The following is a 22,713-nucleotide window of genomic DNA, read 5'->3' on the forward strand; positions in this document are numbered from 1 at the left end:
CCTATGGCTGGCAGGCGAGTGGGAAATGAGAAGACCCTGCCCCACTCCGTGTGCTGGGGAGGACAACGAGCTCTCACCTTCTCCCACCCCCTCAAGCCTCCCAGCTACTCTGAGCAGGGTGCGCGGAGGATTCTGCTTCTCTCTCCGTCCTACCCCATGACTAGTGGGATTGTGGCTGGGGCAGCAGGTGCTGAGCGGGGGACTCTTGTTGTTTCAGATGCCGGTGACCTTTGAGGAGGTGGCTGTGTATTTCACCCAGGGGCAGGGGGCTTTGCTGGACCCTGCTCAGAGAGCCCTCTACAGGGATGTCATGCAGGAGAACTACGAGACAGTGACCTCGCTGGGTAAGGGATTCCTGGCCCCTTGGTTATTGGAAACTGGGGAGGTCTGCGTGTCTGACACCGGTCAGGTTCTTCCCTCATCATGCTCCAATGAGAAGAGGGTGTCAAAACATAAGGCACATACTAAATCATCCCCACCCAACCCCCTATCTTGCACGGTGGAGAAGCCGTGCATTGTCCTGTCTGTGTTGTTTCTCTGTCGCACACAGAATCCCTCTTCTCCCCGCTCCTTGGGAACAGCTCCAGTCATGTGGAGGGCTCTGGGTTTGGCAGGTTTAGAAATAGGCAGGGGTTTAACACGAGAGCTGGGTGTGCATCACAATTGCCCTCACCTCCTCAGACGTCTGCCTCCCGCAAGGGGGCTCAGTGACCACGTTCCTGTCCTCTTAGATTCCACATTCCCCAGCACAGCACTGGGACAGGTGCCACCCATGGAATATCCTTTCTGACAGATGCTCTCTCAATCCTCCACAAACCCTGATCTGGTCTGATATCACTCCCTGCACAGGATTTCCCCTTCCCAAACCTGGCCTGATCACCCGGCTGGAACGAGGGGAAGAGCCGTGGGTGCCCGATCTCCAGGCCTGTGATGAAAGAGAGATCCCAAGAGGTACCCACACAGGTGAGCGCTGACATACAAATCATCTAGTGAATGAAAGAAAAAGTTGAGAATCCCAAAAATGACATATTAGTAAGTGCCCTCGGTTCCTTCCTCATCTCACCCAGAGCAGGGCTGCAGGCAGCAGATATCACTGACATCGCTTCCTGCGTGTCCTGTTCACTGCAGGAGTTTCCTTCCCAACTGGGAAGTGGAGGCAGAATCCAATTGCTCCATCTCTGCAGCTTTAGTATGTTGGGTTTTCCCTCGGTTCTATTCCTCTTAATTTCTCCTCAGCAGAATGACTCCTGTCTGCATTGTCTCTCTCCCAGCAGGTGATGAGAGAGTGAGTGAGAAGAAGGAGGGGAATCAACATCAGGAAATTCCTGGGCACGGGGAACCACAGGGGATTTTTGTGGGAAGAGCTGAAGGGAATTTTTCCCAGTGCTTGGCACAGGGAGAAGCCTGGGGAAATTGGCAGAGGTCAAAGAGGCTGCTGGGAAACCACTCAAGGGAGCAACTGGATGGATCTATTATATGTGGGGAAGGATACAGGGATCCCACAGCCCGGCAGACAACCCCCAAGGAAGACAAATGCTATGAATGCCTCGGTTATGGGAAAGGATTCATTCTGAGACCGGCGCTTCTTATGCTTCAGGCAATAAATACTGGAGAGAAAACACTTCAATGTTTGGACTGTGGGGAAAACTTCAATAAGCGCTCAGATCTTACTAACCATGGGAGAAGCCACATGGGAGAGAAACCCTCTGGGTGTCTTGAGAGCAGGAATTGTTTGAATTGGAAGTCAGCACTGATTACACATCAGCTAATCCACACAGGAGAGAGACCCCACAAGTGCTTAGACTGTGGGAAAAAATTCGTTCGAAGGTCAGGCCTAATTAAACATCAGAAAATCCACACAGGAGAGAGACCCCATCAGTGTTTAGACTGTGGGAAAACTTTCATACAGAGGTCAGACCTTGTTAAACATCAAGCAGTCCACACTGGAGAGAGACCCCATAAGTGCTTAGAGTGTGGAAAAAGTTTCACAGAAAGGCCAACCCTTCTTAAACATCAGGTAATCCACACAGGAGAGAGACCCCATAAGTGCTTGGACTGTGGGAAAAGTTTCACATGGCGATCAGCCCTGGTTACACATCAGAGAATACACACGGGAGAGAGACCCCATAAGTGCTTAGACTGTGGGAAAAGTTTTATACAGAGGTCAAACCTACTTAATCATCAGGCAGTCCACACTGGAGAGAGACCTCATAAGTGCTTAGACTGTGGAAAAAGTTTCACAGAAAGGCCAACCCTTCTTAAACATCAGCTAATCCACACAGGAGAAAGACCCCATAAGTGCTTAAACTGTGGAAAAAGTTTCACAGAAAGGTCAACCCTTCTTAAACATCAGGTAATCCACACAGGAGAGAGACCCCATAAGTGCTTGGACTGTGGGAAAAGTTTCACATGGAGATCAGCCCTGGTGACACATCAGAGAATACACACAGGAGAGAGACCCCATAAGTGCTTACACTGTGGAAAAAGTTTCACAGAAAGGCCAACCCTTCTTAAACATCAGGTAATCCACACAGGAGAGAGACCCCACAAGTGCTTAGACTGTGGGAAAAAATTCATACGGAGGTCAGGCCTAATTAAACATCAGAAAATCCACACAGGAGAGAGACCCCATCAGTGCTTAGAATGTGGGAAAAGTTTCATACAGAGGTCAGACCTTCTTAAACATCAAGCAGTCCACACCGGAGAGAAACCCCATAAGTGCTTAGACTGTGGAAAAAATTTCACAGAAAGGCCAACCCTACTTAAACATCAGCTAATCCACACAGGAGAGAGACCCCATAAGTGCTTGGACTGTGGGAAAAGTTTCACATGGAGATCTGCCCTGGTGACACATCAGAGAATACACACAGGAGAGAGACCCCATAAGTGCTTAGACTGTGGGAAAAGTTTCATACAGAGGTCAAACCTACTTAATCATCAGGCAACCCACACAGGAGAGAGACCTCATAAGTGCTTAGACTGTGGAAAAAGTTTCACAGAAAGGCCAACCCTTCTTAAACATCAGGTAATCCATACAGGAGAGAGACCCCATAAGTGCTTGGATTGTGGGAAAAGTTTCACATGGAGATCAGCCCTGGTGACACATCAGAGAATACACACAGGAGAGAGACCCCATAAGTGCTTACACTGTGGAAAAAGTTTCACAGAAAGGCCAACTCTTCTTAAACATCAGGTAATCCACACAGGAGAGAGACCCCACAAGTGCTTAGACTGTGGAAAAAAATTCATATGGAGGTCAGGCCTAATTAAACATCAGAAAATCCACACAGGAGAGAGACCCCATCAGTGCTTAGAATGTGGGAAAAGTTTCATACAGAGGTCAGACCTTCTTAAACATCAAGCAGTCCACACCGGAGAGAAACCCCATAAGTGCTTAGACTGTGGAAAAAGTTTCACAGAAAGGCCAACCCTTCTTAAACATCAGGTAATCCACACAGGAGAGAGACCCCATAAGTGCTTGGACTGTGGGAAAAGTTTCACATGGAGATCAGCCCTGGTGACACATCAGAGAATACACACAGGAGAGAGACCCCATAAGTGCTTAGACTGTGGGAAAAGTTTCATACAGAGGTCAAACCTACTTAATCATCAGGCAACCCACTCAGGAGAGAGACCTCATAAGTGCTTAGACTGTGGAAAAAGTTTCACAGAAAGGTCATCCCATCTTAAACATCAGCTAATCCACACAGGAGAGAGACCCCACAAGTGCTTAGACTCTGGGAAAAAATTGGTACGGAGATTTGGTCTAACTAAACATCAGAAAATCCACACAACAGATACCCCATCAGTGCTTAGACTGTGCGAAAAGTTTCATACAGAGGTCCCACCTTGTTAAACATCAAGCAATCCATACAAGATGGAGACCATAATACCATAAGACTCTGGGAAAGGTTTCAGAAACAGATCAGCCCTTCTAAACAACAGGCAGTCCACGCACGAGAGAGACCCCCGTAAGTGCTTTGACTTTGGAAAAATGTTTCAAATAGATGTTATCCCTTGTTTTACATCAGAGAATCCACACACAGGAGTAACCCCATAACTGCTTAGCCTGTGAAAGACCTTTGAAATGGAAGTCAGAACTTGTTTCAAATTAGGCAATCCACACAGGAGAGAGACCCCATAAATGTTTGGATCATGTGAAAAGTTTCACACAAAGATCAAATCTTATAACACTCAGAGGATCCACACAGGAGAGAGACCCCATCAGCACTGACTGGAAGAAGATAGTAGGGCTGTTGATTAATTGCTGTTAACTCGTGTGATTAATTCAAAAAAATCCATTGTGGTTAGAAAAATTAATCTCAGTGAATCACATTGTTAAACAATAGAATACCAGTTGAAATTTGTTAAATGTTTTTGGATGTTTTTCTGTGTTTTCATATCTATTGATTTCTCTCACAACAAAGAATAGAAAGTGTACAGTGCTCACTTTATATTATTTTTGATTTCAAATATTTGTACTGCAAACATGCGAAACAAAAGTAGCATTTTTCAGTTCCCCTCATACAAGTGCTGTCGTGCAATCTCTTTATCAGGAAAGTGTAACTTAGAAACATAGATGATTTTAATTATATAAGTGAACTGAAAAATAAAGCAATTAAAAAGTTTAAAGCCTAGAAGTCCACTCAGTGCTACTTCTTTTTCTGCCACTCGCTAAGACAAACAAGTTTGTTTACATTTACGGGAGCGAATGCTGCCTGCTTCTAATTTATGATGTCACCGGAAAGTGTGAGAAGGCGTTCCCATGGCATGTTTGTAGCTGGCAGCACAGGTATTTAAGTGCAAGATATGCTAAACATGCCTAAGTCCCTTCGGCCACCATTTCAGTGGAGGATGCTCATTTTAAAAAAATAATGCATTAATTCCATTTGTGACTGAACTCCTTGAAGGAGACTTGTATGTCCCCTGTCCTGTTTTACACACGTTCTGCCAAATATGTCATCATATCGAAGTCCTGGAGAATGACCTAGCACATGGGGGGACACTTTCACTGCAGATTTGACAAAACGCAAAGAAAGTAAGTATCTGAGATTTCGAAAGATAGCTACAGCACTCGGCCCAAGGTTTAAGAATCTGAAGTGTCTTCCAAATCTGAGAGGGACGAGGTGTGGAGCATGCTTCCAGAAGTCTTAAAAGAGGAAGACGCTGATTGGGAAACTACAGAACCCGAACCACCAAAATAGAAAATCAACTTTCTGCTGGTGGCATCTGACTCAGTTGAAGAAAATGAGCACGTGTCGGTCTGGTCTGCTTCGGATCGTTATCGATTAAAACCCGTCATTAGCATGGAGGCATGTCCTCTGGAATGGTGGTTCCAGCAGGAAGGGACCTAGGACCCTTTAGAGCATCTGGCACGTAAATATCTTGTGACGCCGGCTGCAACAGTGTCACGTGAACGCCTATTTTCACTTTCAGGTGACCTTGTAAACAAGAAGCGGGCAGCATGATCTCCTGCACATTGTAACCAAACTTGTTCTTCTGAGTGATTGGCCGAACAAGCAGTAGGACGGAGTGGAGTTGTAGGCTCCAAAGTTTTACATTTGAATGCAGTTATTTTTTGTACATAATTCTACATTTGTAAGTTCAACTTTCATGATAAAGAGATTGCATACGGTACTTGCAGTTGGTGAATTGAAAAATACTGTTTCTTTTGTTTTTTACAGTGCAAGTATTTGTAATAAAAAATATAAAGTGATCACTGTACACTTCGTATTCTGTAAAATCAGCAAGGAATCCTTGTGGCACCTTAGAGACTAACACATTTCTTTGGGCATAAACTTTTGTGAGCTATAACCCATCATCAGATGCATGGAGTGTATTCTGTGTTGCAGTTGAAATCAATATATTTGAAAATGTATAAAACATCCAAAATATTTAAATAAATGGTATTTTATTATTGTTTAAGAGCACGGTTAATCACGATTAATTTTTTTAATCGCTTGACAGCCCTAGAACATAGTAATTGTAGTAGTCTATGTTAATCTGTAACGAGATATAGATTAACAGTATAACCAAAGGGTTTCTGTCGACGACTGTATTTTGTTAATTCAGAAGTCAAAAGGAAATATTAACATTTAAATGAAACTTGGGTGTAATAATGTCATTGTATATATATCTCTTTTTAAAGTTTGTGGTAAACTGTCTATGAACTGCTTTATAGATAATTACCTTATATTAATCCATGTAGTTTTATTACCTGTGATGTTTGGGAAATAGGAGGTTACTTCCAAAACCTATTGTTCACCCAAGGACTGCCTGCTGTCGAGAGGCTGCAAAAACTTCTATATAAACTCTTGGGACCTGATCCTTTTATCTCAGATCTTCTTAAGCTTTATTCAGGGGGAGTTCGAGTCGTAAGACTGAGATCTCCAGTCCTCTCTGGACCGCCCTGATATTGAACATTTAGACATTGGACTAGAACGTGATGAAATGATTCTGAAAAGGACTCTTTTCAATTATAACGCGTCATCTCTATGGTGAAACTGACCTATGGACTCTATTCGCATTTGTATGTCTAATGATCTTTTAGCCAATACTGCCTTTTCTTCTTTTAATAAATCGTACTTTAGTTAACAAGAATTGGCTGTAAGCGTGGACTTGGGTAAGAACTGAAGTATTCATTAACTTGGTGGGTAACATGTCTGATCCTTTGGGATTGGTAGAATTCTTTATATGATGAAGATTTTCAGGAATCCCCATCAGAATCTCAGAGGACATTTTCCCACATCAGGTATCGTTAAAGACCTTCCTCTGTTGCCACTCTGTCAAATCAGTTATTTTGTTACAGCATCTCCCATACCATGAACGGTTTACAGAGCTGAATGATGCCTCATGCCTGTGCCAGGTAACTTTCAGTGAAATTAGCCTAAAATTAAAATCCAAAGTTATTACCCATTAAACTTGACAGCAGTTCCCTCCCTTGTACTCCTGTGCAGCCTCCTCTGGGAACCACCGTGTGAGCTCGGTGAGCCCGGGACAGATGGCATACTACACAGATCGAAGTTTATCCTCTTCACAGAAGTTTTGGAGCCTCCTGGTGTTCCCCACACACCCCGTCCTCTCCTGCTCCTTTTGCTGCCTGTAAACTCAGCCACTTGGTGATTTCTACCATGTTTGCCAGCTGCCTGTTCAGCCTGATGTTTCTGTGTTGCTCAGTTCCTGAGGGCAGGAGACGGCTGTATCGGATCCCTCCCAGCACTGGCTGATGTGCCGACACGCCAGAGTGACAGCTTCTGTGAACTACTCCAGACAGACGGGACGTGTAGCTTCCTCCTGGAGACTTTCCAGGGGGTTCTCTGTGGCCATGGCTCCCTCTGGACCATTTAGTGAAAAATGTACCTCTAGGGCTCTGGTCTTGCAATGAGAGGCATCCCCCTGTGAGGATGAGCTCTGGAAGGGATTACCTAGGGAGGTGGTGGAATCTCCTTCCTTACAGGTTTTTAAGGTCAGGCTTGACAAAGCCCTGGCTGGGATGACTTAGTTGGGGATTGGTCCTGCTTTGAGCACGGGGTTGGACGAGATGACCTTCTGAGGTCCCTTCCAACCCTGATCTTCTACGATTCTATGAGCCTGCAGGAGCAGGATTTGTGAGTCTAAGGCGGGATAGTCAGGCTTGGTAGAATTCTTTTTTTTTTTTAATATATATTTTTAAGCAATTTTATATTTATTGATTTAAACATTCACAGTTGCACAAAAATCTGGGTTTTTAGCATTTCATTCCAATTGTCCTCCATTTAAATGTTCACAGTGGTGGGAGATTTAGGGCGGGATCAGACAATATTTGGGTCAGACAATAACTATGTAATGACAGTAGAGACAGATTCCAAAAGTTAAAGCTTCACAACCATTAAAATAGAGAATGTCAACATCACATATCCAAATATGCAAAGTAAATATTCTTAAATCAATGTCTAATAACTTCTCAGGAAGCATTGTTCTTACTGTGCCTATTGGTAAATTTCAGTTATTAGCAGTGGGAGTAGTTTTTCCTGGTTTTTGTGTGTAGAGTGAAATCAACATTTACAGACATCAACCAATAAAGTCTAATCCTTCGAAGTCTAGTGATATGAAATTCACAGGAGAAAACCTAGGTTAAGCTGAGATCAATGTTTCAAAGGCCTGATTCTCATGTACACTAAGGCAGCTCTGGCTCAGTGTAAAGAAGCTGCGGTGTTATCAAGATTTTCTAATGAGGCTCATTGTATTTGTTGTGTTTGTTAAAGCCCCAGCTCCTAGAAGCATGTGATGAGGAGAGACTCTTGGCTTTCCTTTCCTAAACAAAGGAAGTTTCTAGCTTTCTTGATTGCAGAGAAAAACTTGAAAATATGATCTGAGTGCAGCCTAAAGGTCTGAGAAACCAGAAGGCAAATAGAAAGAATTCAACATATATTATTATGTGTATGCTTCATAAAAGGCAATCACATCAATTGTTAAGTTAACAAAAGTTAACTGATTGTTAACTGAGAAGCCCAGGCCAAAAAGTTTGCCTGCTCCTGTCCTAAGGGAAACCTGTTTTCCACCTGCCCTCTGCGGGGGGTGGGGGCTGGCGCTGGAGGAATGGAAAGTTGCCAAGCAGAAGACAGACACCAAGGTGGAGGAGGGCTTGCACCTTGTTCTCTGTGTATCGCCAGCAGTTATACGTTATTGCACGGCTCCTTCTAAGCCAGCACACTGATTGTTAACTGAGAAGCATTACAGAGAACACAGAATTAAAAAAACCCATCAGGTTAAACTCAGATTCCTGGGTGTGCTTAAGTACCTAAGATGGTCTTACGGAAAGGAGTTTGGCGCTGTTGTGTTCACAGCAGACAGATAGAGAAGTTATGTCTTAGAATTCAGAACACACAAGAAATCAAATAGAGAGAGAGAAAACCAGGCTGCTCCCTAAACCACAGCCACACAACTCACCCCACCTTGCTCTAAGCTGGCTGTCTGGAAAACACGGTCAGCGTCTGCTCAGTGGAGTGCTGCAGAGCCCCTGTTGCAAGCAGGACCAAAGAACCTCTCCTCACCTATGCTCTTGAAGCAAGAGCTTGCAATTCCAAGGGCCTCAGAACAGCGCAGGTGCCTGCCCACACCTTACAAAGTGACCAGAAGGGGAGCTGGTGCTGCTTACCTTGTAACCCAGTGATTAGTGCACTCCGCTGTGATGTAGGAGTGCTAGGTTCAATTCCCCCATCTTCTGAAGATGGGAAAGCATGTGAGCAGGGATTTTCCAGGTGCATGTTTTAGGCAACAGAACAATTCTCATTCTCGCTCCCCCGAATTCGATGACTCTTTAAGTATTTATTCTCAATGGAACAGCTTCAACAGGAGAGAGTGAGGGAGCCCCACCTGAGAATAGCCCATGGGTAGGGCATGCTCTTGAGAGATGTGGGAGGCCCATGTCCAAATCTTTTCTCCTCCCCAGGCAGAGGGGGTATTGAATGCAGGTCTCTGACATCCTGGGTGACTGCTTTAATCAGTGGGCTGAAAACTATAATATGGGCATCTTCCCCACCAGGTCCTCCTTGATTTTAATGGCGCCTCTTCCAGGAGAGGTGCTCAGCGCATGCATACCAGATCTGTCCTCACAGGGGTTACAGGCAGGGGAGTTGTGCATACCTTCCCCTGGTGTGTGGATCATGCTGGAGCTTACATGAGAGACAGGCATCCAGATGAGGCATGACGATAACCTAAAACTGGAATTTAGAGGCCTAAATCTGGGGTTTAGGTGCTCAACTACCTGTGTAGACCTGGACCATATTTTCTACTGATAACGTGAACATAAATTCAGAAGCAAAACTTTGTTAACATAAAGTAAAACTGCGTCTTTGGTGCCCCCCGCCATTTGTTAAACTTTTGTCACAAACAGTACCCCGAGCTCAGCGCCACCCAAGTCCGGCATCCCAGGCAGTCACCTGGATCGCCTGCCCCTACATTTGAACCCGTGAGAAACTCTTCTGCCAGGAAATAGTCGGTAGCAATGATGCAACAAAGCAGGAGCTAGAAGCCTTGTGGTTAAATACACCTCTCCTTTTTGTTCTTTATATTTCCATGCACTTCACAACCCTTATCGCTAATGAAAAACCACACTCCCACACCAGAGAGGCATCAGACACTTCCACAGCCCCTAGGGGTGTGTGGAGAAGCAGTGTTTGAGAGGGGGTGTGAGCAGCAATGCCAGCTGCACCATGCATCCAGATCAGGTTCTGCAGGTGGGTGCCGGGAGGAGAGGGGGGGTTACAGGGATTGGCATGAAGGGGGCTCGGTGCGGGGAGCCCACGGGGGCCAACGGCGCCAAAATACAAGTTCACCCAGGGCATCATTTTCCCTAGGGCTGGCCCTGGACATACATGCTGACACAAAGCACAAGGCCCTGTGTGCAGGCTGGATAGTAACATACTACTGTAAGGTCCAGGCTAGCATCATAGTGACCTACACGGCTCTCCTCACTGGTGTTGGGTTCACACAACCAATTTAAGGGAAAAAAATCCCACATCTGCCTTCAAAATTCAAACATCACAGGTGGAAATTAAAGTTCTTCCCCCTCCCATCCCTGGGGTGGCAGGGAGGGAGAGGGAGGAGTTTCCAGGGGCCATAGAGATGAGGTATCCGGCTTTGGGTAGACAGGGGTCCTCCAGGGGCACAGAGACGAGCTAGAAGGCTGGGTAGATGGGAATGGTTCAGGTCATAGGCGCTAGGAGGACTGGGGCTAGAGAAGCCCATTTTTGCATTCCCATGGGGCTGTTCCCCCTCATGCCTCAGTGGCAGTGGCTGACCCAGGATCCTCAGAGTCCCCTTGGATCACAGAGGACAGTGGCAAAGAGTCTGCACAGTCCCGGGGGCAGTGAAATTGACCTCTCTGCCTCCCTCACTCAATGCTCTCTATGGTTTGATAGTCCAGAGACTGCACAGAGCTGAGACCTGATGCAACTTCCAGGGTCATAGAGAAAGCATGACAGAAAGTCCACAGGAGGAGGTCATAGAGCCTATGGTCTAAGGCCAGAGAGGCTGATCTCAGGGCCCCCAGGGGAGGGGGTGGAAGTCAGAAAGAGGCGAGGGGCAGGCAGGGGCGCAGGGGAAGGGGTGGAATGGGAGTGGGGAGGGGACAGAGCAGGGGCAGGAAGAAGTGGGGCGGAGACTTAGGGGAAGGGGTGGAGTGGGGGCAGGGCTGGGGCTGAGGGGGAGTTGTCCCAGGCCCCACAGCCCCCTAGGGTTGGCCCTGCCCCTCTTCCCCCGTGTCTCAGGGACACAGTCTGAGCCGGGAATTACCCCCACCACCCAGAGACAGGGTCAGATTCTCGCCCCAGGGACGGAGCCCGGCAGGAAAGTGAAGATCGGGGCCTCGTCACCAGCATCAATAAATGTCACCTGCCCCCGGTCACAGTCCAGACAAACCCGGATCCTGCTGGGGACCCAACTCAGGGGCAGAGTGGTCACAGGGGAGGTGAGAGCCCAGAACTGATCCAGCGCATACCCCACAGCCCAGATCCCCTATTTGGGGCATATCTCTCCCTTCCTCCTCACAGACTCTCTGGCCAACCCCACAACCCAGGATCCCTCATCCCCCACCTCCACCTCCCAGCAATGTCTCCCCGAGATGAATCCCTCACAGCCCAGCATAGAGGGCTCAGTGTGAAATCTCTCAGGGTTGTCGGGCAGATGCTGCTGCATTTCTTCCCACTTCCCACTTTTCAAATCCTCAGACAGCACAAGGTTGGGATGAGCCGTGTCTGGATCCAGAGTCACATTCGCTGTGGGGGAGAGAGAATCAGAGCATTTGTGGCAGAGCTCAGCCCTGGGGGAGGCTGGGACCATTTTTCACTCTCCCCAGCAGCCCTGTTCTGGCTGGGACGGGCCTGGATCCCAGGGAGCTGCCTCTGTGCTGGGCACCTGAGACTGAGCAGAGATGTCACTGGAGTTCCCCACTCTGTTTCTCATTTGCCTGAAGAAGCTTCAGCTCCCAGCTTCCCCTGCTGGGCCTTCTCCATTCCCAGCAGCAGAGAAACTGGGGTAAAGGAGGGGGATGTGTCAGCCCTCAGGGCAGAGAGCTTTCAATTTAGTATTAAAGGTTCTGTGAATGTCCATGAGAACCCCATGGTCAGAGTTAAGGGTGTTTGGATGCTGCTCAGGGAGAGTGTTTCTGTTCATCAGCATAGGCATGAACTCAGCACTAAGGTTGGTGTCAGGATCTTTTGTGTGACTTCAGCTCGGGATCTCCTCTGGATTTCATGGCTTCATTGTAGTGCTGGGTGTGTCATGACTGGTGTTGGTTTGGTTGGTAACTTTAGATGCAATGTGTTTTCATGGGAATTTTCTTATAATTTAAAGACCGTTTCCACCTGCAACCTCACCCTGTCTTTGTGCTCCTAGGGTTTCCCCTCTTTTTGTCCCCAGTGCAAATGGCAGAGTGTCTGGAGGGGGAAAGGCGAAAAGAGGCGAGATTTCTTGCTTTCATGTTTGTAACAATATCCCCACTCTTAACTGACCTAACTTGGTTTGAATTTTGACAGAGAAACAGAGAGGGACAGGGACACACTCAGATCTTTAATATAAATAGAAACAAATCTGAAACCTTCTTTTACCTCTCTCATTCAGGCATCTCACAGCAATGAAAGCAACAGCCATTAGGTCTCACAACCACCCTAGGAGATACAATCTGTCAGAGAGATTTCCTTTCCTCTCATCAGCCCCTCCCAACCTCCAGACTCCAGCTGGTTTGTCTCATTCGCCTATTGCCTTTTCTCAGACCCGAGACCCAGATCCTGCAAAGACTTTAGCAGACTTTGGTCCCTTTGTTGCATCCGATGAAGTGAGCTGTACTAACGAAAGCTTATGCTCAAATAAATTGGTTAGTCGCTAAGGTGCCACAAGTACTCCTTTTCTTTTTGCAAATACAGACTAACACGGCTGTTACTCTGAAATTTGGTCCCTTTGACATTAATGGGATGTTAAGAGTTTGCAGGCTCAGGGCTCGTAGTTGTATGTCCCTTGGGTTTATTCACTCAGCATCTCTACAGAGCTCAGCACAATGGGGCCCTCGTCCTCCAAAGAATAATAAAATTGTTTAATAAGTGTTGAGATTGGAGCTGGGAGAGTGTTGGCTCAATGGGCCAAATTCACCCTAATTGGCAGAGAAATAGAGCGGGCAGTTTGCGACTCCCCCAGTCAGTGGCTCCAGAGGCCCGTGCAGACCTTGGCACAGGCAAGGCAAGTCCTGAGATGCAGCCAGAGTAGCATCCCTGTGTCTGTGACCCCCACGGGCTTTGCCAGTTGGGAGAGAAAATCAGGGACTCAAAATTAGGCCATTTTGCTAAATTTGGGCCTCAATGTTGTGACCTTTGTTAACTCATGAATGAATGTGAGACGTCCTGACACCTGGGCACCTGTTACACCAGCTCAATTGCTTTCCTGTCATTCAATAGATATGACCCCCGTGGCCAGAGCCCATCCCCTCCCACAGTCTCAGGGGCTCATCCCACTTTCCCCACCTAGATCCCTTCTCAGCACCTTTGCATTTCCTCAGAATCTCCATTAGGGCAACAGTTTTCTGGGAGAAATTGTTGAGTCTCGCTTCTAGTTCAGGAGAAATCTCCACTGGCTGCTGGAACTTCCCCTTCTCCCACCTGGAGAGAAAACTTCACGTTTGTACATTTCATTTAGTGACACGTTATAATTTGTTGTTAGTGAAAGCTGCTGCTCTAATGGGCCTGGAGTCAGAGCAGGTGGAGCACAGGCTGTGGTCGTGAAATCTTCCCCCAAAGGTCTCATTAATATTCTTCAACTCTGTCCTAGAGAGACCAGCTCTGGGGATAAAAGGAGGCAATTGAGTCTCCGTGGCCAATTCACTCCTTGGCCTCCATGCTCTGAGGGACAGGAGGTTCCCAGGTGAAGTGTTGTAGAAATCTGTCCTCTAGGAACTAGATTGAGACACTAGCTCCCCACTCCCCAGCTCATTCCACACAGGGCTTCAAACAGCCCTCACGTGGGAAAGACTCTTGATCGCTGCTGCCCTGGGCTGAATGGTGTCCAGTACCCCAGCAATGATAGGCCCATATTCCATCCCCACAATCTTGAGGCAGCCACTCCCCGAGCGATGTGACATCTCTAGGAAATACTGGGTCAGTCTTTCCCACTGAATGGAGAATTCCAGAGTCTTCTGTAATATGGTGAGAACCTCAGGATTAAACAGATCAGAAAGATTTGTATCCAAAATGTGACCTTCCCTACACATTTTGCTGTAGAGCCCTTGGGAGATGCGGTGCTAACATCATCATCACCACCACCATCTCCATCACCAAGCTCTTTCCCAGCATTGTGAAGTGTGAGGGGGAGTGAGAGAGAGCCATGTACCTGCTCAAGGTGCATCTGACATCCTAGAGAAGAGAGAGAGAGAGAGAGAGAGAATGTCAGTCCCACTTGACAGAGGCAGTGGTTCCCAGGGAAGGGATTTTGCAAATATAGGGAACAGAGGCCATGGATTCCCTGAGCTAATGGGGCTTTCCCTTCTCGCATATCTCTGTGTCTTTAATTCTGCAATGACCAGTTGTCATTCACATGTCAGCAATGTACACGCCAAGTTACAGTGAGATCTCTGACTGCTGGACCCCCGTGCTTATGATTCTGAAGTCCTCCCTTCCCTGTGTGGGGATCTCCAATGTTTCTAACTCAGTCTCACCTGCAGGAATTCACTTGCTGGCTTCTGATACTTCCCCTCCAGCTCACTCATCAGCTCACTGAGACGGGAAATCTCATCCGAGAGTATGGTGTCATTTTCTTTCTGTATCTTCACTATCTCCTTGTCCAGCTTTTCCAGCCGGGCCAGCAGGAGTCACTCTTGTTGCTCCAGGAACTGCCTCAGTTGCTGAAATTCAGAAACAATTTTCTGCCTCTCCTCTTGTGTCTGTTTCTGTAAAGCAACAGGGAAAGGGCTGGTCAGGGACAAGGAAGCAGCCTGGGGTCTTTTATGGAGTGCTGAGTGTGCAGGAGGGAGAATTTCTTTGCAAACCTAAGATTTCTGACACTTGATTCTACCCTGTGGTTACTTGGGAGAGGATTCTCTTACACCTCTTTCATTTCTCCCCAATGTATCTGGAAAGGGATGTTTCCATGTCTGACGTGCTTAGGACGTTGTGTTATCAATGGCCTCTGAGAATGGAGATCCAGAGCAGCAGGAGGCAGGACTCAGCATTACACTGACAGAAGTTCCAAGGGAAAAAAGAAATCAAAGAATTCACCAACCCAAGAAATGACGCAGACAGGGAAAGTCACAAGGGCTAGAAATTAACTCATTCACTGACACAAGAGCTTAGATTCTGCACATGAACCTAACACAGAAAATCTAGGATCATGGAGAAACGTACTGAATTTTTTCCTGTAGAAAGAGAAATTATTTGGGAGGCTTCATTCTGAGGGTTCAGAAGGGTGGGTAGGGGGATGTTTTTCCACCCAAACCCAAGGTGACTGTTTGTCCTAATGGATTTATGACATCGGGGCACCAAGGGAATGAAACCGAACAACGGAAATAGAGAGAGTGTCATATTCCAACTTGTTTCCAATTCAGTCATTTTATAGATTAGAGAGAGACCTCAATTATCTGAGTTTGACTGGTATTTATTCATTCACTAATTAGTAGCATAGCACATAACAGGAAACTGGAGTCACATGGTGGTGAATCAATTAAGGTGGTTTTCAGATTACAGAAGTGATACTAATCCCAGAAACCAACCGGGCTCCAAATATGAGCTGGGATTCTCCAAGGAGCCCAACTCCCAGTTGAATTTCAGCTCTGAAGCCCTGGGGACTGCACTGGTGTGACAGAGCGGGACTAAGTGTTAGGGCAAACTCCCAACTCGCAAATATAGACAGGCCTGCAGCTCTTGTGTTTTAAGCTGCACTGATCATTGAACAGCTTCTGTTCTGTAAAAAGTTCCCTTGTTTCACCAGTGGAAGTTGGGTTTGACAAGGATTCAACTTCTCAGTTAAAGGTTTCCCATGTCAGGTATCTTTAAAGACTTTATTTTTTTTTTTTGCCTTTCTTGCCACTCTGCCAGATCATTTATTTTCTTTATTATTATTTATTTATAATAGCAGCTCCCATACAGTGAAGGCTTTGCAGAGCTGCATGATACAGATACACTTGTGACGGCAACTTGCAGTGAAATTAACCTGTCATTAAAATCTAAAGTTATTGCCCATTAAACTTCACAGCAACTTGACAGGACTCCTGGGCAGCCTCCTCCATGGGAAACACCTTAGGAGCGCGGTGAGCCTGGGATCTGTCACACACCACACAGATGGGGGTTTGATCCTCTTCACAGAACAGTTTCAGAGCCTCCTGGTGTTCCCCACACACCCCACCACCTCCTGCTCCCTTTGCTGCCTGGAAACTCAGCCGCTTGGCGATTTCTACCATGTTTGCCAGCTGCTTGTTGGGCCTGAGGTTTCTCTGTTGCACAGTTTCTCTGCACTGAGGGCAAGAGGCGGCTGTATTGGATCCCTCCCAGCACTGGCTGATGTAGGCTGGGCAGAAATTGTGCCCAGTCTATAATCACTGGGTCCTTAAAATACTCCAGACAAATGGGACAAGCAACTTCATCCTGGAGACATTCCACAGGGTTCTCTGAGGCCATGGTTCCCTCTGGGCAGTGTAACAGGGTTGGCTTCACTTTCCTGAGCTCAGAAATATACCCAGGATCCCCCTGTCATAAAGAGCTTGCATGAGCAGGGGCTGTGTGTCTGGAGCGATATTTAGGCTTGAAAGAATTATGTATATATATTTTACAGTATTTTTTCAATATTTATTAAGTTACATTTTCACAGTTGCACAAAAATCTGGGTCTCAGCATTTCCCCCCCAATTTTTATCAACTTAAATTTTCACTTGTGGGAAATTATGGGGGGATACGACAATAGTGGGTCAGTCAAGAATTCTTTAATGACAGTAGACACTGAGATTCAAAAAGTGAGGGCTTTATAACCATGAAAACACAGACTGTCAACATCCCCTGTCAAAATATGCAAAGTAACTCTCCTTAAATCAAACCTGAATAAGTTTTCAAGCAGCGTTGTCCTTAATTTCCATATCTGTAATTTTCATTTATTATCAATTGAAATATTTTGCCATTGGTTTGTGTGTATACAGCTATATCAGTAAAAAGCTAATCCTTCCACCCCAGTGATATTAAACTCACAGGCTAAAAGCTTGGTTAAGCTGAAATCCATGTTTTCAAGACCTGATTCTCATTTACAATAAGGGCTGCTCTGGCTCAGCGTAAAGGGGCTGCAGCGTCACCAACTTTCATGATTTTATCATGAGTCTTGCAATATTTGTTGTGTTTGTTGAAGCCCCACCTCCTGGATGCAGGTGATGAGGTGAGGCGTTCGGCTTCTGTTTTCTAAACAAAGGATGTTTCTAGCTCTCTTCCTTGCAGAGAAAAACTTTTAAATATCACCCCAGTAGCTCTCCTTCAGCCTCTTCAACTCCTCCCCCTCCTTCCTGTTTCCTGTCCTTTTAGACTCCCAACAGCCAGTGCTCCCAATTCTAATCATTACAAGCAACATCTAAACACCACAAGACACTGGAAAGAAAGCAGTTCTACAACTTTAATTCATTTCCCTTTCAATGTCCTAATGCTCCAATGTTTGGGTTTCAAATGCTGACCAAGACTCTTGGTCTAAGAAATATTTTCAGTCAGATACAGAGCCTTTAAAAGTAAGTTTTAAGTGCTGGAAATAGGGGTACTGGGGATGCAGCACCCCCTGTCTTGAAGTGGTTTCCATCATATACAGGGCCAGCACAGTGGCTACATGATCTCTAGATTATTCTTGGACATGATATTTTTGGAGATCTTTCTGTTTCGTCATGGACTGAACATTTTCACATTATGTGTTGTAACTTGATCTTTCACCCTTAATATAAATGAGCTGATGCTGAGCTACAGGGGTTAAGATGTTTTCCGGAACGAAATATTCTCTAATGTTTCCCTGCAGAAATGTGGAAACAGAAAATGTGGACAGACATTTTAGACTGCAATTGAAATGATTCCACAATTTGCAATTACACGTTGATACTCCTGATCAGAATCTAGCCTACTGTCGTAAAAAGCAACATTTCCAGGGAAACCCTGATTTTCCTGAAGCCACACTTTCAGATGAGAAACATTTCTGTGTGAAAAATGTCAACTAGCTGTAATTATGGAGGGCTTTAGCTATGGAGGAATAGAGATCTCTAATAGAGATTGTTCAAATTGTTCATGTTTTAAACATAGGTGCCGACTCCATGGGTGCTCCGGGGCTGGATCACTCACTCAGGGGAAAAAATTAGTGGGTGCTCTGCACCCACTGGCAGCTCCCCGCCCCAGCTCACCTCCACCTCTGCTCTGCCTCCTCCCCTGAGCGTCCCTTCCCCGCTTCTCCCCCTAGCTCCCAGCGCTTCCCGCTGCAAAACAGCTGTTTCGCGGAGGCAAGTGCTGGGAGGGAGAGAGAGGAGGGGGAACGCGGCGCCCTCGGGGAAGAGGCGGGGCCGGGACAGGGATTTGGGGAAGGGGTCCAATAGGTGCAGGGAGGAGGTGGAGTTGGGGAGGGACTTTGGGGAAGGGGTTGGAATGGGGGTGTGGCAAGGGTGGAGTCAGGGCGGGGAATGGGGGTTGAGCACCCACCAGCACCGGGAAAAGTTGGTGCCTATGGTTTTAAAGAAAACTATTTGGATTATTGACTAAGTAAATATAAGTACTGCAGAAAGGGATCTAGGGGTCACAGTGGACTACAAGCTAAATATGAGTGAACAGTGTGACACTGTTGCAAAAAAAGCAAACATGATTCTGGGATGCATTAACAGGAGTGTTGTGAGCAAGATACAAGAGGCCATTCTACCGTTCTACTCTGCATTGATTAGGCATCAACTGGAGTATTGTCTCCAGTTCTGGGCACCACATTTCAAGAAAGATGTGGAAAAATTGGAGAAGGTCCAGAGAAGAGCAACAAAAACGATAAAAGGCCTAGAAAACATGAGCTATGAGGGAAGACTGAAAGAATTGGGCTTGTTTAGTTTAGAAAAGAGAAGACTGAGGGGGGACATGATAGCAGTTTTCAAGTATCTAAAAGGGTGTTACAGGGAGAAGGGAGAAAAATTGTTCTCCTTGGGCTCTGATGATAGGACAAGAAGCAATGGACTTAAATTGCAGCAAGGGAGGTTTAGGTTGGACATTAGGAAAACTTCCTAACTGTCAGGGTGGTGAAACACTGGAATAAATTGCCTAGGGAGGTTGTGGAATCCCCATCACTGGAGATATTTAAGAACAAGTTGGATAGACATCTACCAGGGATGATCTAGATGGTGCTTGGTCCTGCAGTGAGGGCAGGGGACTGGACTTGATGATCTCTCAAGGTTGTTATGCCAAGAAAACTACACAGGATCATTTCAGGGGACAAGACAAGAAAATGCCACGTTTATTATAATAACACAATTTGATTTATAACCAATAACTAATATCTTGGGTTCGATGCCTGTGACGGCTAACTGGCCAGGAAAGCCGGGCACAAGGAAGAGCTGGGTCTCTGTTGGGCATGCACCGATGCCCTTCCATGTTGGCTGCAGAATGGTACCCTCCAAAGTCTTCCATCTCATCCATCCTTTTTTGTAGGCTTTAGTTTCAATCTAGAGTCTATAGGTCTTGCTGTGTCACGCTGCCTCTAGGTTCGGTGTGATTGATCACCCGTCAATTGCAGACATGACTTTCAGCCTAGGACCTGGCTTTGATGTTTCTTCAATTGTACTTTTGTTCTTTTCTTTTGAGGGTGGACTCCTCTTACTTTGTCAGGGCTGTTGTCCGCATCTTCAGACACTGGGTGTTTACACTTTATTTTATCAGGACAGGCTGGGGCTAGAGGTTGATTCCATCATCCATACATACCTCATTCACACATCTAAACTAAACTAATAAGATTACATTAGGCTTTTGCAAAATGGAGTAAGCATTTTTAAAATGGAGTTTGGGACAAATTAAAATGGAGTTTGAGTTACAATATGGACAAGTGTAAGAAATGGCAAACAGTGAGCAGAAGTTACAATGTTGAAACAGTTCAAGTTTCAGTGATTTAAGCAGCAATTGGATTGAAAGTGAAACTCAATTAACCAGTTACTGGGGTAACCGATTTTATGAATGAATGTTGCAATGCCAGACAGCTACCAGTAAGTCGGGAATCAATTTGGAGTGGGCAAATCTACTGTGGGGGTTGCTGAGATGCAAGTAGCCAACATAATCATTGAGCTGCTGCTATCAAAGGTAGTGACTCTGGGAAATGTGCAGGTCACACGAGATGGCTCTGCTGCAATGGGATTCCCTAACTGTGGTGGGGCTATATACGGAATGCATATCCCTATCTTGGAACCGGACCACCAGGGCAGCCAGTACATAAACCGCAAGGGGTACTTTTCAATGGTTCTGCAAGCACTGGTGGATCACAAGGGACATTTCACTAACATCAACGTGGGATGGCCAGGAAAGGTTCATGATGCTCGTGTCTTCAGGAACTCTGATCTGTTTCAATGGCTGCAGGAAGGGATTTACGTCCCACACCAGAAAATAACTGTTGGGGATGTTGAAATGCCTACAGTTATCCCTGGGGACCCAGCCTACCCCTTAATGCCCTGGCTCCTGAAACCGTACACAGGCACCTTGGACAGTAGTCAGGAGCTGTTCAACTATAGGCTGAGCAAGTGCAGAATGGTGGTAGAGTGTGCATTTGGATGTTTAAAGGGTCGCTGGCGCAGTTTACTGACTCGTTCAGACCTCAGCGAAACCAATATTCCCATTGTTATTGCTGCTTGCTGTGTGCTCCACAATCTCTGTGAGAGTAAAGGGGGAGACGTTTATGGCAGGGTGGGAGGTTGAGGCCAATCGCCTGGCCACTGAATACGCGCAGCCAGACACCAGGGAGGTTAGAAGAGCACAGCAGGAAGTGGTGCACATGAGAGAAGCTTTGAAAACCAGTTTCATGACTGGCCAGGGTACCGTGTGACACTTCTGTTTGTTTCTCCTTGATGAAAACCTGCCCCCTTGGTTGCCTCTAAATTCCCTGTTAGCCACCCACCCTTCCCCCTTCGATCACAGCTTGCTTGCAAGGGAAATAAAGTCACTATCATTTAAAAAACATGTATTCTTTATTAATTGATTATAAAAATAGGGAGATAACTCACAAGGTAGCCCAGGTGAGGTGTGGGAAGAAGGCAGGAGGGAAGGAAAAGGCCACTTTAAAACTTCTTGAATGACAGCCTTCTGTTGCTTGGGCTGTCCACTGGGGTGAAGTGGTTGGGTGCCCGGAGCCTCCCCACCTCCCTCCCCCCATGTTCTTGGGCATCTGGGTGAGGAGGCTATGGAACTTGGGGAGGAGGGAGGGCAATTAAACAGCGGCTGCAGCGGCAGTCTGTGATCCTGCTGACGTTCATGAACCTCCACCAGAGGCCGGAGCATGTCCGTTTGATCCTGCAGTAGCCCCAGCATTGCCTCATGTCTCCTCTGATCTTCCTGCCACCACCTCTCCTCACGTTCATCGGCCACTTTCCTGTACTCTGCTATTGTGTCCCTCCACAATGGTACAGTACTTGTATGAGGTGAATTGAAAAATACTATTTTTGTTTTGAATGTTTATAGTACAAATATTTGTAATAAAAAATAATATAAAGTGAGCACTCTACACTTTCTATTCTTTGTTGTGAGAAATCAACATATGAGAAAACGCAGAAAAATATCCAAAAACATTTAACAAATTCCAACTGGTATTCTATTGTTTTACAATGTGATTCATTGAGATTAATTTTTCTAACCCCGATGAATTTTTTTGAGTTAATCACGCGAGTTAACTGCAATTAATCAACAGCCCTACTATCTTCTTCCAATATTTTAACAACACCAGTTTACATTTCAAAGTTCTACTCTATATTACTTGGAGTGGCCCCAAATACCATTTACACACTTTTCTAACATGTCTCTAAAGGTTGAATCTGGGTCAATTAGCCTGCAAGGTTCTTAACTCTTTTGGGCCAGGTGTCACAGAAGTTTAGATCGTGTGTGAATTTTCCCGTGTTTAATGAGGTGTGATCTCTGTGTACAACTTTTGCTCAGTCCAAGCACTTATGGAGTCTTGTGGATTCCTTGATGTAGAACAAGGACTCATCAGTTTCTGAAATGTATCCCACAGTCTAAGCCAGGGGTGGCCAAACTACGGGCTGCGGGCCACATCCGGCCTGCGGGACTGTCCTGACCGGCCCGCCTGAGCGCCCGGTGGGGGAGGCTGCTCCCAGCCCATCCCCTACCTTCCCCGCTCTCCCGGAGCCTCAGCGCACCGTGTGGGCAGCGCTCTGAGGGGTGGGGCTGCGTGCTCCTCCGGGAGAGTGGTGCAGCGTGTCTGGCTCCTGCCGGGCCACCAGCAGCGTGGTAAGGGGGCCGGGGCCGGAGGGTTGGATAAGGGGCAGGGAGTCCCAGGGGGGAGTAAGGGGACGGGGGCTGTTGGGCGGGGGCGGTCAGGGGATGGGGTACATGGGGGGGATTGGATAGGTATGGGAGTCCCGGGGGCCTGTCAGGGGGCAGGGGTGTGGATAGGGGTTGGGGCAGTCAGGGGACAGGGAGAATGGGGGATTGGGAAGGGGGTGGGGTTCTGGGGGGGTGGTTTGGGGCAGGGGCCCCTGGAGGGGGCAGTCAGGGGGTTTAGA

The 22,713-nt window shown here is 46.6% G+C and overlaps 1 protein-coding gene and 1 pseudogene across 1 annotated transcript; one reads left to right on the forward strand and one right to left on the reverse strand.

The window, feature by feature from the left end:
• Positions 1 to 193: 193 nt before the first annotated feature.
• On the forward strand, positions 194 to 4,246 carry LOC144274262 (uncharacterized). The gene is given in 4 exon segments (XM_077832922.1): positions 194 to 344; positions 850 to 963; positions 1,272 to 3,798; positions 3,800 to 4,246. Coding segments are annotated over 4 exon segments (2,859 nt in total). The 5' UTR covers positions 194 to 217; the 3' UTR covers positions 3,891 to 4,246.
• Positions 4,247 to 11,245: 6,999 nt separating this feature from the next.
• Positions 11,246 to 16,634, reverse strand: LOC144274128 (zinc finger protein RFP-like; annotated as a pseudogene).
• Positions 16,635 to 22,713: the final 6,079 nt, after the last annotated feature.

The sequence above is a fragment of the Eretmochelys imbricata genome, chromosome 14, assembly GCF_965152235.1.
Source record: "Eretmochelys imbricata isolate rEreImb1 chromosome 14, rEreImb1.hap1, whole genome shotgun sequence".
NCBI classification, from domain to species: domain Eukaryota; kingdom Metazoa; phylum Chordata; order Testudines; family Cheloniidae; genus Eretmochelys; species Eretmochelys imbricata.